We start from the raw sequence: 14,638 nt of genomic DNA, 5'->3' as shown, positions 1-14,638 counted from the left end.
CTGACTGGCTCTCTCGTGCGTTTCCACCCATTCAAGCGCGTATTTTCATCATGAGCGCGAGCGTAATCGCGCCTTGATAAGGTAGATAAACAAAATGAAGGAATGTATTCTGTTTTATTTACTCAAAGTGCGACGGTGTTGCCTTAAAAATTATATTACTAGTAATATCATAATGTATTAAAATGATTTTAGCAGTGGAAAAACGCAATTTCCCCACACAAGTATAAACGCTAGAATGACGATAATTTACACAATAAACTTCATTTTGTGTAATCCCTAAGCTCTATGTTGATGACACACACTGAGTCTCTTAACCAGACAATGTGTGGGCTTCGCGAGAGGCAAGAAAAAACGCATATTTTGCGAATATTTAGATTTGATTTGGTATACATAGCCATGTATGTAATAATTTTTACTTCAACTTAACTTATAAACATCACTTAATTGTATTGAGAGAGTAGCAAAAGCGAATTGTCTAATTAATATCGATCATTTCTTTTGCATAGCAGTCAAGATATAAACTAAACGTAATTAAGAGATTCAATTAAATCAAATTAATCGGAATGGTTTGTTCATCGAAAGTATGGAAATATTCTGAATTTACAAAGTAACACCTTCTTCGTCCTCCACTAATCAATATAACAATAAATGATTATGCTTAAGTGTTGTCAACTCAGTAAGAAAAGAAGTAACACAGGTTGTAAAGTATAATGCGATATCATTCATATATGAAAATTAGAATGCTAAAAATTATTAGCTAAAATAGCTATTTACAGTTCTTATCAATTGTATTCCATTCAAATCTCCACTTCATTCCGACTCAATCTTCACGGAATAGTTCTTAAGGGGCGCTATTATGTCATGCTGACAATCGTGCTCACCCTCCACAGATGGACTCCTGGAGATGTGATGATTCGTGTCGATTTTGCTGTGATTTGCAGTCATGGAGTTGCTGATAATATCATAGTACATGCTGTTGGGATCCGAACTATACGCCACTTGACCAGAGTTCTGGTACATGTTGGCCGAGTTGGCTCCACTGGTGGCGATCTGTCCGTACAGTGATTTCTGCAGGAACTTGCCATCATTGGCAGTGCTTAAGTTCATGCCAGAGCCAGACACGACGCCCGGAGACGCTCCTTGGGGCGAATAGTTGAGCGGAGAGGCGTTCTGGTGGCTACTAGGCGAGAGATTCTGCTGCTGCGATGGCATCGAGTTGCACCTGGTTCCTTGCACAACTTTTCTGATTTGATCGAATTTACTCTCCCGCATCGCTGTGAAGAAGACAAGCAGTTATAAGTAAATTGCATTATTTAGACATAATAAGGTTGTCATTTCGATTCAAAAGAAGTTGAGTTTTAACTTCATATCACAGTTAAAGCATTAAGAATGTTAAAGAAAAACGTAAAGCTTACCTTCAGCTGTGTCAGACATGATTTTGGGTATCTTGGAAGCCGCTCCGCTGGAGTCTGATGCATTCTTGCTGCCCTTCGGCTTCCTCTTCCGCGTCTGCAAGAGAAAAAAAGAGAGAAAACTTTCAGCGCTTTTCAGCGAGAGAAATGGAGGTGAATTTACCTGAATGGTGTCTTTCTTCATCGTTGGCGGACGATTGATGTTGTGCAGCTTGTAGTATAAGCCGCAGGCGTTACACACTGGCTCACCCATCGAATTCCGTCTCCACAGAGAAGTTTGCGTTGTACGACAATTCGTGCAGCAAAGACCCACACGACGAGATGCGCTCTAGAGTGAATTCGAAAAAGCAGAAACGGTCGTTAGACGATGTCGAGCAGTCGCATGACTTCGTGCAGTGTATTGTTTTTTGAATAAAAATGTAATTGTAAGTAAAGTGTGACATACCAATCGTCTGCTTGATTTTTCCTCTGGTACACGAGGCGGCAGAGGGTTAAAAGCATTCACATAGTAGGACTTATAGAAATCCCCGCTCTCAGCGGCGGCCACTGTAACAATGAAAAAGAGTTCCAGCTTTATCAATTCTACTTTCTCTCCTTTTCAGAACTTTTTTTTTAATTCAGTTTTTCACAAGACAAACGTTACACTAGAGTTAAGAGAAAATGCTCTGGTTGGACATATATTAACAGCAACTAGCAACTAAATAGTCAATTCTCTTTACTGTCCATTGCAATAAACAGGACATAATGTAACTATGTAACAGTCATGGCTCGCCCGATGGTGGATTTCTATATAAGTCTCTCTCTCTGTCTTTTTATTCAAAAAACAATATGCAAAAATTCACAAATAATGTTTTTACAATGAAAGCATTTCCAAAACAGTCATGAAATTTACATTTTGTCTCACGCGTATGAAAGCTTTCTTATAGAAACATTAGTGAAATTGTACAAGATTGTGATTCTAATTTTAATTCATTTACCAATCTTCTTGGCTGCTTCACCAACGGTCGATTCATGCCGTTCATCTTGTGGTAAAGACCGCAAGCGTTACACAGATAATGACCAGTCCCATCCCTACGCCAAAGAGGTGTCGAAATTGCTCCGCAGTTCACGCATTCACGACCTTCCGTGAACAAATCAGCTTCGAGACCCACTTGAATTCACCAAATTCAGCGAATGTGAGATTAGACTGATTCGTGTACATTATTTCTTTTCACAAACATACACTCAAGCTTCCCACAAAATTGTACTTTTGCAATGGAATTCACGTTTTTTGGGGAGAAACATTGAGTGTATTTGGAAAGAAATTTCGAGTGACCACCCATTGCTCTTTCAACAGGAAGTGACTCTATTTGTTGCGAGTGATAACGTAAAAATACAATTCCTTAAGGGAGCTCCTCACACACACACACACACACGCACACACTCCAGTGCCACATATTCTCCACTCCATCCATAAACACCCCATAAAAAATACTCTACTAAATTATAATGAAAGAGAGAGAAAAAATCACATAAAATTTTCCATAAATTAAATCAAGTCAAATAAAGCTGTGTTAATTGTGTGCATTTCATACAGACAAGATGATCTTCACTGATCTTGAGTGGGTCTTTTCACAATGATCGCGCGATGAAAAGGTCCACAGAATTTTGTGAACCACAAAACACACTCTTTTTTGCTTCTCCTCAGCTTCCTCTCGAGTGCTAAAAGTGCGAACAGAAAATGCATCTTGAGGATGCCAAAGCCCGCAAAGCTGAGCAAAGTGGAGGCCAATTAAAAATTTTCCTCTCTCGACCTCAGTAAGGAGTCAACAGAGGACATGAAAGTAGCAAGTAATTGGAATAAATACCATTATGAGGCCGTCAGATGTGTGTGCCCAAGTAAAAGTTTATCGCGCAGAGGTCACAAATTCTTTCAAGAGCAAAATGAACAGAAAAAGATGTTTTTTTTTTCATTCCCATTCAAAATCACTCATTTATATTGTGTCTTCGTCATTTGCTGCTTTTCAATTTTCTCGCAAACTTTGTGTGTTTTTTAATCACAAGGAAAAATGTGGCATTTCTCGCGGAATGGGAGAAAAAAAAGGAATCTCATGACCTTCACTCGCGTGAAGATCAATCTTGTCACTTGCGATGAGATGCGAAAATTTGTGGAAATGTGAGGGAAAAAAGAGCTTGTTAAGAGAGATCTTACGGGCAGTGAGCGAAGCGGCCGCAGATAAGTGAGGAGCGTTGCCACGATTTCTGCTCGCGCCCGCGTTGCCTCCTCCATAGTTGAGCGCCGTCGAATCGTAGTGATTGGGCCACGAGTCCCCCTTCGGATCACAGACAGATGTGAGTACAAGAGAGCGACTCTGAGGCTCGGCACTCACCTGGCTGCCATAGGTGGGCAGAGCTGAGGTGTACGAACTGGGCCGCGACACGTGATTTGGCGCGAAGTTGGCGTTTGACGTGATGATGCGCTGGAAGGCGGGCAGGCTGCCCTTGGGAGTGCCACTGGCGTAGTCCTCGGGAGCGGGAAGGCCGATCGGGTTGGATGACCAGATTTGAGATCCTTCGTGAGTTGGACTGCCGCCGAAGAACTGCATGGCTCCAGTTGTGGACAGGGGTGTGATGGATGTGCGTGGATACAAGGGACTGCAGAGACAAGGACATTATTTGACATTATTTCAGAGACCATCACAGTCATTTGCTTCGCTTTGAAAGAGTATAAAATTAAGGAATCTCTATATTAAAAAAATTGCATTGTTAGAGTTTTGAGTTGTTAATTAAACATCCTCTGATAAATCCTTGCTACAGCACTGGCGTGGCGCAATGTAAAGAGTGCATGAAATAAGATATTTAACTTATTGTTAGAGAGGAATTCACTGTATTCAAAATAATATGACAAAGACCACCCTCATAGAGAATGGCCACAAATACGCTCCGACGAATTGCTGATTTTTCAAAACAACAATATTTAATGATTCCAAAAGAAACATCGCACACACACAGTCTCGGCAAATGTGGAGCAATTTACAAAAGGTTCTAAAACAAACAAGACACTTAGATCATATGGCCGAGCACTGAGAATGACTGGAATTCCACGGGAAATATGAAGAAGTCATATGCCAGTAATGTTGCTTGGCTTGTTGTCGATCTCGGCTTACAAGGTGCCACAAATCTTGACTATTTCGAGAGGGATTTGTCTCCGCCAGAGCGGGAATGTAATTACACTTGGAGATGCGAGATCAGGAATTTTGCTTACGACACCCAAAATGTCCAAATGTGTCTTGCAGTGGCTTCACTTTAAAAAACAATCACAGTCAATCTGAAGATCGTTCGAATAACATAAACATTCAATATATCTCTGGTAGCTGATTTTCAAGATATATACACATAATCATAAAGCTGAATCGGGTAGAAAATTTGTTATGGTTCTCTTCTGAACAAATATTCAAAACCTTCGGGAGCCTATAAAAACTAAACCTTTTCATTGTACGGAAAATCTCCGCAAATTCTCGTCACGTGTTTGAATTCACTCTAGAGAACGTTCAAGTCTGTCACCTTGTATTTGTCATGGCGAAAATCAACTGATTACTTGTACCTTACTTTAAATAAGTGGAGCAAATAATCCTCCAAATGCACGTAATGCAAGCACGAAGAGAAACACCGCTTATTGAGGAATAATCACAAATTAATTAGATGAATTCACTTTATCAACCAGGTCATGCAGCTACTAAGCCAACACTGTCACTTTATCGGCAACTAATAAGGCATTAAAATGAACAATAATATGAGGCGTTTTATTTACATAGAGAACACACAAGCAGAGCAGCACGACGCAGGAGAGGGACAGAAAGAATGTGGAATAGAGAGAGACGAAAAAAAGTGTATGAATTTGGCTCTGCAATGCACACAAGCTCAAATCCGGATCAGACTTTTCATAATTTTTTTTTTCATTTAGTGACAAATTATATGAATTTGCGGGAAATATCGCACTTCTTGCCTCAGAATATCAAGAGGAAATTGATTGTGATTTCTCAGTAAGGAGCAAAATTGTAAAAAAAAATTGACGAGAAGTGTGGAAAAAATGGTGAAACTTTCCTGTTCTGGGCAGTCAAGCGAAAACGCAACCATGTAAATAGGAGAAAAAACTTGTTCTCTGTTAAAAAATGTAGCGTTAGTAGTAATTACAATTAATAGCGCCAATATGCAGGTATTTCAAACACATAAGGCATAAATATTCAAATGGAGCCTGGCACAAATGTGTTTGGTCGTCTTGCTTCAAATAGAATTAGTGGATAGAGCAGGAGGAAGACAATACCGCTCTCAATACACCACCAAGTGAAGTGTACAGGAAAATAAATGTGGCATTAAAATTTGTGAGGTAATATTTTGTAAATTTTTTCCCCAGTTTGACAAACAGGAATTTCATGTCTGCACAAAAGGTCAATAAACCACTACGTAGTCAGCCTATTGAAAGTCATTATTTGGTGTTGAAGAATCCATTATATTGGCTGGATTTGTCTTCTGTGCACGAGAGACGATCCCCAAGAAGCAAAAGACCACGACTTTGAGGACTTGCGCACGTGCCGAAACCAACCAAGCCAATCGATTGCCTTCAAGAACAATTTATACGAGAAAAAAACGTCTAGGCACAATAGAAGAGAACAAATTGTACGGCAACGTGCAAAATGTGAGAGGAAGACCCATATGAGATACCCGCACGTGCAAATAAGTAAAAGCAAGCAGTTTGTGAACAATGCTCGACTGTGTGATGCATTTTATTCCAAATTCATAAACACAACACTCGAAAGTGACAAAGTTCACCGCATTATAAGATTCACTTGACGTGATATTTGAGTAATACAAAATCTATGACTTCATCGCATTGTCTTGATACGTGAAAACTGCGTAATATTATCACAAAGATCACAAATGGTGCATTTGTGCAATTAACTGATTTGTAAAATTCCTCTCTGTAGAAGTAAGAAGCGTGTGGTAAAATCTACCCTCAGTGCTCGAAGGCAGAGAATAAGAACAAGGAAGTCTTTTTTTGGGGAAAAAGTGAAGGAATTTATGGCTCTTACCTCGTTCCCACTCCAGCGTGAAGATGGTCAAATCCCGTTCCTGCACTTCCGTCACCACCAGCACTGCTTTGGCCGATCGCCGAGTGCTCGTTGCTCTGGATGTTGGATGTGTTCGGGGAGGCGTAAATGTTGACCCTGTGACTCACACTCGTGAGCTGCGTGAAGCTCTGCAGACCGCCGTCGAACTCCTCTTGCGGCAATCCCGGAGGACTTCTCGAGTCCGCACTGGACGCCACAGAACTGTGATTCACGTACGCACTCTCGGGGATGTTCTTGAGATGGTGGATCTCCGCGGGCGCGTCCGAGCTCAGCGTGAGGAAGTTATGATGGTCGTCGGCATGACTCATCTGGTCAATCGCGCAGTTTTCATCCTTAAGCGTGTCGGCGATCACTTCGTCGATGGTCGTGTTGGCGCTGTGCTGACTGTGCGCCCCATTAGGGGTCTGGTGGTGCTCCTGCTGCACCCTGTCGCCCACTGACGCGCTCTGGTGGTGGTGGTGGTGGTGGTGGTGATTCGTGAGCTGGACGTAATTTGGATAAGAGTCAGTGAGCAGACCGCCTCGCATCACTGCCGAATCTGGACTAACGTCTGCGATATGATCGTGCGACTGGTGATCTCCAACATTCGCGATATCGTTGTAATGTTGATTGCCGTTGTTCGCTTGCGCTATCACAATTGCCCTGTCTGGCTGCTCGATGCCCGCTTCCTGATGACCAGATTGGTGATGGCGATCGCGCTTCAGCGCTGCCTTATCACCCTCTGATCCCTCCGCCGCCTTGAAGCGCAAATCCAGGGACATATCAAACGCCCACTGATATCCACTGCTGTTGTTGTTGACCGCGCTGTCATTATTGTTGTTGTTCGTGTGGTGGAGGTACTCTTGGTGATGATCCGACTGAATGGACACGGTGTGGAGGGTGGAGTAGCGCAGTGGCGAGGATCGCGAGATCACGCTGTTGGCGTCGTGCAGATCGCCCTCGCCGGCCAGAGTGGGATAGCGCGCGGCATTGGCCACTTGGCCGACACTGTGAATCCTGGGCGTCTGCGATATGATCACTGACGGATTGTTAATTGCACTGTGGCTGCTCGTGAACAAACAAGCCTCGGATTCGCCAACTTGTGGCTTCCTGATGGCCGTCTGCACCATTGATGACACACTCTTCTTCGATTCACTGTCCGGAATGGTTGACGAGAGCAGCAGAATGTTCTTCTCACAGTTCTCCGCACTCTTGTTCACAGACTCATGCTTGAGATCACTCTGGGAATCACTTCCAGCAACGTTAGGGCATGGATGAGGCGCAGACACAACTGGCAATTTGAATGCAGCGGCGGCAACGTCGTAGGATGTTTCTGGGGCTGAAAATCATACTCGGAATGAGTTGAGGAGACAGAGTGAAATATATGTAATGAAGAAACAAACAACAGCCGAACAGTCACGAAAGCCAGCTGGCTTAATGATCATGAGCAAAGAGAGACGCACAATGCTTCGCTGTGCTGAACAGAGACAGACTTATTTACAGCGTGGCTCCTCCTATACTACCGACTCTATTTCGCCTTATTCATGCTCGCGCGATCAATGGAAAAATGTGTGATTAATCTCACAAACAACCACCCAAAGAATCCTCTGCACTTTCAATGATTCCAAGATGTTTTAGAAAATTTCCACACACCAACTTTTTCATATTTGTGCATATTTGCGTTAGTGAAAAAAAGCACAAAGAAGTGTGTTTGGAAGAAGTGAAAAGTCATATTCAAAACGAGGGTGGATAATAAGTTGACAAATTAAAATAGAAACAATTATACACTATGGAATCGTATAAAAGAAATAAGGCTTTTGTATGCAAAATAACACAAGATAAGTTTTTGTATGTAGTTTCTGAACTTAATGGGTCAATTCTCTACAAATAAATAATTTCAACAGCCAACAAGTAAATGAACACTTTTTTTAATGAAACATAACATACTCTTTATATAATTTTTCTCCACCACTATAATTGTATACAATTGTCGCCAATGAAATAAGGCACTTGCATAAGCATTTGTAAAAAGGTTCTCGGAAGAATCTTAAAAAAAACGTACAAAATTTCACATGGAATGTGAATATTTCTATTAAATTATGAAAAATATGTAAAAGAAATTCCGAGTTTTATATTCACATTACATTTTCAAGTGCGTCTAGTGAAATGAAGAGGATTTATGGTAAAATCGTGCAACAGAAGTTGCAACTTCTTCAGTTAGCAAGTTCATACCATGTATTTCATTGGCGACCACTGTCTACACTTCTAGCTCTGCGAATAATATTTTCATTCTGCCAGCTCACATTCTAATGAAAATGTTTGGAAAAGAGTCACCCGGAGAAGTTAAACATTTTGTACATTTTTAATTATGAAAACGAAGCCATGCGAGAAAAATAAGCACGTCATACGAAAATGTGATATGTGTCTAGTACGAATTTTGGTCAAAGGGCAAATGAGTTGCCATGTGAATATTTATGTACCACAATTTACACCCAATTATTCACAAATCCAGCATTCGAGGCACTTTCCCCCAAAAATCCAATTCGTCTTGGCTGTGGGAAAAAAACCATGCGCGTCTCAGTGATCCTGATGTGTAAATTTAATAAGCAAACGAGAGTTGGGGCAATAAATTAACATTTCGGTCACAGACAGAGGTTATCCTTCGCATAGAAGGCCCGTAGACACATTTCTTGTAGCGCCCAACAGATTTGTAGTGCAATTGATTCCCAAAGAAAGTGTCGCCCCAATAAATTTACCAACACACAAGGGATTGAGTTACGCCAGAAGAAGGAAAGAAAACAAGCACACATTCGATGATTTATGTATATTAAAAAATATATTGATCCAATTGAGGAATTAGTTCCATCTTTTTTTGCTTCATCGCTTTGCCTGGATCTCGAGAAATTCATGCTTCTTCTATTTACTTTGGCACTCGAGGGATCGTTCAAGGCACACAATCGACCCAATGTGTGTAAATCTTTGCCACGTGATCCCTAATTTAAGGACTTTATTTGCAAAGTAGACTTTTTTCACAGCCTTCCTCCAAAGGTTCAGTTCCAGTGTTTATCCAGCCAATATTGCGTTCCTCTTCGCATGCATTCATATTGCAAGTCTATTTGGCAGGGAAAAAAGTGTAAATCAACGGACTAGAACATTGACTATTGTTTCACAATAAATAACAACACAAGAATAGCAATGTGAAGTAAAACTAAAAAGTTCCCTCTTTCTTCTTCCTGGACAAACACACCGAAGAGCCACAATTCCGCATGTTTTCCCGAGAATTTTATTTACCTTCCCTATAATGTCATCACATAATGCATTGCGTCAACACTAGACATCTTTATATGTTCTATGACGGTAGAAAAAATGTATATCCTTGTTAATGTGACTCTTTGCAGTGTATTCATAAATGTGACACATTAAGTGATAGTTCCGGAGGTCCTTGGGAAAATGCTTGAGAAATATTACACATTGACCAGAAAGTCAACAATTCTATGGTGAAAAGGCGCTAAGAAATAATTAAAATAGAGAAAAACGGAGATGATTTGGACAATCTGGCGTTCCAACAGGCTTCATAAGACGAACATGTAAATTTGCATGTTAAGTAAATCTGTCGATTCTCTGCTGATTTATCAATTCTCTGAATTCTTAAACTCAGTTGTGGCAACATTTGGTGTAATATTAATTGTCTGCAGAGGCAACAAGTCAACACCCCATTAAATGAAAATGTGTTGCCCACAAAAGTTCGTTATTTCATAACAAACATTTCGGGGGCGTTTTCTGCTCAGAACACCCACTTTTGGGTCATCTGTTTTCAGGCTTAACTTCTGCACATTTGGAAGGGGTTTTGCCATGCTGTGCACTGAACATTTTCCGTCTTCCAGAAACAATTATTTGTAGTTAAAACTCTTCTGCAACTGCAAAAGCCTGTTGACACAATTCTGCACAAGAGCGCGGGCTCGTAAAATTCTACAATTGTGTGTGCAGAATTTTTATGGCACAATTGTACCATTTTCATACTGTTCCAATACTTTATGTGTGTCACGTGTATTACCAAATAGAAAAACGTGATTTTCTCGCACAGCCTTCGCTTCATTACTACCTCTTCTGGGCTTCCTCATTATTCAGCAAAGGGAAAATGTGTTTGAGTGCAGAAAGAAGTTAATTGCTTGAGGAACGAAACTACTGTAAACACAGTAACTGAAGTCACACAATTCTAAGCGAGATCTCTCAGAGGTTCTCTTCAATTTCACATATTCATTCTGTCCAGGAATTTATAAAATACATCGCCGCATCGTGTTGACTTTTCGAAGAAGAACAGTACCGCAATAAATGTGCGCCTGTATGATTAGGTAATCCAATTAAGTGCACTGTAGCATTTATGTATTTGAAAATTCATTTTCCACACACGAATCGCCATAAAAAGAGCGCAGGAAAAATGGTGGAGAACAATTTTCACAGTGTTGCCCATTCGATTCACGACAAGAAACTAATTTCAACGACGAGAGCACATGAAATCGCGCTTCTGGTTGCGCGACTGGTTATCACACCTTGTACCTTATCATATCTTTATCGGGTCTGCCTATGATAACACAATCTCTGAAATGATAACGGGCTTATGTGAACATTGCCACCACGAAGACAAAACAATGTGAATGAAAGTTATTGTACATTCACATGTGTGACTGCCTGCACTTTTCTTCTTCCCTGCTCAATAGCGAAATGTGATTGACCATTTTATCATGATTTCCATGTGCAATTTGTCGCGCCCAGCTTCTCTTATGTTCTCTGCACTTACAGAAGTAGTCTTTCCCAGACATAGTCACACCTAAGCACACTGGATTCTCAATTTGCGCTGCTCTCGCAATTGCAGGTTCGCCGGCGGGAACGCGTTGGATTGTATTGCAAGTGGGAAAAATATTGTAAAATATAATTACAGTCGTCCTCACTAATCACTCGAGTGTACGAGATCAGTCACTTTTCACTGATTACTTCGGTGCGGTTTAGATAATGATAAAATAATCAACTCTGGCTTCACTAGGCGACTGATAATGGGAGTTATAATAGAATTTAATATCAACTTTTAAAAGTGGCTCGCCTTTGCCAGCACTAGAGGCAACTAGTAGGACTCGAATCGCGCCAGGGAGTACACCAAAATCCGGGCGGCCTGTCTCACTGGATGCACAAGGCCTCGACTGATCGCAGTGGAATCGCGGATTTGTATAAGAGACGCAAATATTGTGCGGAGTGTGCTTGCTACATTGCCCGAGTGTCCCGAGAGCCATTTGAGGTTGATCGTGGTCAGAACAAAATGGCAGAATCTCCTCAAGTGCTACACACTCGTTTTTAGTGCCGTTTCCCACTATATATGCTTGTATTTATTAAAAATCATCACATATTTCTAACTCACATTCAGCTACTGCACACAGTTTCTCCGCTATATAGTGCGCGCCTGACTCATAAACACACAGCGCAACCTTCAGCGCCAACTATTCGAGTGGGAAACTCATTTTCACATCCAAAGGCACAATTCTGCCTCACATTATTTGCTCTGCCGGTGCTTTTAATTTGGCTTCTTCCGAAAAGTCATCTGTGAAGCTTGTTCGGGAAAGTTGTGCGAAACTGTTGAGGAAATATAATGGAAATTTCAAATAGAAAGAATCAAACAAATCTGCAATATTATTCAATTAATTTGTAATGAGCGATCAGTAAAATGCAGATGTGGAAAAATATCCTTTTCCCTCTGAGCTTCAAGAGCACTGCCAAAATTACAGTCTAACTCAATAGAGCAAATAGTATGTACTTCATTTTAAATTGTACACTGCACTTTGTGGTCTTGGGAAAAGACAAAAATACAGTATTTGAACAATTAATTTCTCAAGAAAGTTACTAGATTCCATAAAATCAGACTTTAAACATGATAAGAAACGGAAATTTGTGTGTTTCAACAAACACCGCACGTATTCAACACGAAGGAACACTATATATTTACAAATGCGATCTTATCTTATTTATATTCGCCGTGAGACGATACATAGGACACTTTATTAAGTCATACCATCCACGAAAGTCCGCCGTTATGTGCAGTTTATATGTAAAGGAGTCAAACATCCCGTGTAAATATCAATTATCTTATCAAGTCACAATCTGACGATCTTGTTATAATATGCGATGGAAAAGAGATCCTCTGACAAGAATCCGATGGCTGAAGAAGTTAACAGATGTGATGAATCATTCTCAACCAGTCAAACCATGCGCAATAAGGAATGCATGCAGTTGAAAATGTTTTTCTTGTACCTGAGAAAGTGACTAAGCAAGAGGCAAAAGTGCAAAATGCAAACTCTGCGACCAACATGAGTAACTCAGAAGGTCACTTACTGACTCTGCAGCATCCAATCCATCCAATTACTGCATTTTATAATGAGCAGAAGAAAATTTTCCATCTTAGCTTTTGTAATATGTCCTGAGTTGTTTGAAAAACAAACTAAAAATGTGTCTAAAGTGCAACCTTTTGACCCTTAACCACTGATAACACTCATTATGCGGCTGTATCAGCGACCATCTTTTTCAATCTTGAGTAAATATTGAATGTGTGAACAGAGGGTCTCCGAATATTGAGAAATCCATAGATTCTTGTGTAACTCTCGCGTCTGCTCTTATCTATTGGCTGTGGCAGAAAAAAGGGCGACACACAATTTCCATTGATTTCAAGATTTTCTGCTGTGCGCCTTCCTCGCGAGCGATCTCAAAAGCAAATAAAGCGCGAGAGGGGAAAAAAAGAGTTTCCATCGCTGCAGCTGATAAAGTATTTTTTCCCTTCACCCACAACAGTGTATTTTTCTCAGTGAAAAGACCGAAGATAAGGCTTAGTTCTGAGCTACTCAAACAGTTGCTTATCAGTCGGATGCAGCCCACTAGCCGCAGATTCATTAGTTTCACTCTCTGTCCACACTCAGAGGATCGCATTTTTGAGTTTCCAAAGAGATCATTGAACAATTTCAATGACATGCGATGACTATTGAAAAAAGCACACTAACAACTGATAAACACTTTTTGCCCACCAATGAGAGATTAGATAAATGTCTTATCATCACATGCGTGTCGTCTCTCGAGTCAGTGAAAATCTGCTCTTTCCACGCCACGGAAAGTCTTTTCATGCCCGTTAACCGAGCAACACCTCTGCAAGATGACCTCTTCCATTGTCGTCAGAAGGACTGAGAAGGATGATCTTCAAGCTATCATTGATATGATCCAGGTGAGTTGACAAGTGATTAGATTGCGCAATCACTCAATTTCATAATCGCGCTCAGGAATTGGCGGACTTTGAGAGGATGTCTGAAGGACCTCAGCTGAAAGTAAAAGATTTGCTGCGCGATGGCGGATTCGATTCACCGCAGAATCCCATTTTCCACAGCTTCGTAGCCGAAGAGGTTACCACGTCACCGAGAGATCACTCTATGACCCGGTATTGGACCTTTATAAGCTGATAATTTTCCATAGAACAACTACACTTCCCATCATTTTGATACGCTCTCATCAATTCTGTCTCTCTTCCCGAAGGCAAGCTGTTGGATATGCAATTTGCTTCTTCAGCTACTCAACGTGGCAAGGAAAATCCCTCTTTCTGGAGGACATTTACGTCCGTCCGCAGTTCAGGAGACAGAAAGCTGGTAGGAAATTATTTCAGGAAGTGGTTCGATTTGCAAGATCAACAAATTGTTCGAGATTGGATCTTCATGTACTGGAGTGGAACACAACAGCGCGAGATTTCTACTCAAAACTCGGGGGAGTTGATCTCACTGTCACCGAAAAGTGGAACTTGGTGCGCTTTAATGAGAATGTGATGGAAAATATATTGAAGAATTGAAAATAGCTACGGTTAGGTAAATAAAGAATTCAGTGCATCTACTACGGCTAAAAACGCTAAAAAACATTTTAAATTCAATAATATTTATTTCATCTCATCAAAAGTTAAACTGCGCTGGAGAAATATAACTTAGAAATAATTAAACTACCTTGAAACTGGATAGGATTGTCGAGATTTCCGAGGTTTCCTCGAGTTGTACTTCCTAAACTATGCTTTACCAAGCCATCATCCCGAAGCGGGGAAATTGACTCTAAATCAAATACTGCGTCAAA

The 14,638-nt window shown here is 40.8% G+C and overlaps 2 protein-coding genes across 4 annotated transcripts; one reads left to right on the top strand and one right to left on the bottom strand.

Annotated features, from left to right (window-relative positions):
• Positions 1-95: 95 nt before the first annotated feature.
• On the bottom strand, positions 96-12,899 carry LOC132258621 (box A-binding factor-like). 3 transcript variants are annotated; one of them, XM_059756001.1, is made up of 9 exons: positions 12,797-12,899; positions 11,298-12,121; positions 6,482-7,838; positions 3,782-4,046; positions 3,604-3,724; positions 2,390-2,562; positions 1,576-1,740; positions 1,416-1,509; positions 96-1,274 (listed from the first exon to the last, which is right to left on the bottom strand). In XM_059756001.1, exons 2-9 carry the CDS (start codon positions 11,317-11,319, stop codon positions 811-813), a joined length of 2,661 nt encoding a protein of 886 aa, XP_059611984.1. In that variant the 5' UTR covers positions 11,320-12,121; positions 12,797-12,899; the 3' UTR covers positions 96-810. The 3 variants fall into 3 exon arrangements, with proteins under 3 accessions (XP_059611984.1, XP_059611983.1, XP_059611985.1); XM_059756000.1 differs by lacking the exon at positions 12,797-12,899 and having other exon boundaries at positions 11,298-11,490; positions 11,581-11,604; XM_059756002.1 differs by lacking the exons at positions 2,390-2,562; positions 12,797-12,899 and adding an exon at positions 1,858-1,958 and having other exon boundaries at positions 11,298-11,476.
• LOC132258626 (thialysine N-epsilon-acetyltransferase) lies at positions 12,265-14,366 on the top strand. The gene is made up of 3 exons (XM_059756011.1): positions 12,265-13,754; positions 13,810-13,964; positions 14,060-14,366. The coding sequence occupies exons 1-3, from the start codon at positions 13,686-13,688 to the stop codon at positions 14,364-14,366; spliced, it is 531 nt and encodes a 176-aa protein (XP_059611994.1). The 5' UTR covers positions 12,265-13,685.
• The last annotated feature ends 272 nt before the right edge of the window (positions 14,367-14,638 follow it).

This window comes from Phlebotomus argentipes, unplaced genomic scaffold (assembly GCF_947086385.1).
Source record: "Phlebotomus argentipes unplaced genomic scaffold, Phlebotomus argentipes genome assembly scaffold_4, whole genome shotgun sequence".
Classification (NCBI taxonomy): Eukaryota; Metazoa; Arthropoda; class Insecta; order Diptera; family Psychodidae; genus Phlebotomus; species Phlebotomus argentipes.
The sequence above is the reverse complement of the archived record's forward strand: the minus strand, read 5'-3'. Positions and strand labels throughout refer to the sequence as shown.

Bases quoted from the DNA above. Each gene is read 5' to 3' on its own strand.
- LOC132258626 (XM_059756011.1), top strand. From the start codon at position 13,686: ATGACCTCTTCCATTGTCGTCAGAAGGACTGAGAAGGATGATCTTCAA. The intron at 13,755-13,809 runs GTGAGTTGACAA...AATCGCGCTCAG, and splicing joins CTATCATTGATATGATCCAG to GAATTGGCGGACTTTGAGAG. The intron at 13,965-14,059 runs GTATTGGACCTT...CTCTTCCCGAAG, and splicing joins AGAGATCACTCTATGACCCG to GCAAGCTGTTGGATATGCAA.
- LOC132258621 (XM_059756001.1), bottom strand. From the start codon at position 11,319: ATGTCTGGGAAAGACTACTTCT. The intron at 7,839-11,297 runs GTAAGTGCAGAG...TATGATTTTCAG, and splicing joins GTCTGGGAAAGACTACTTCT to CCCCAGAAACATCCTACGAC. The intron at 3,725-3,781 runs GTGAGTGCCGAG...TGTGATCCGAAG, and splicing joins TGCCCACCTATGGCAGCCAG to GGGGACTCGTGGCCCAATCA.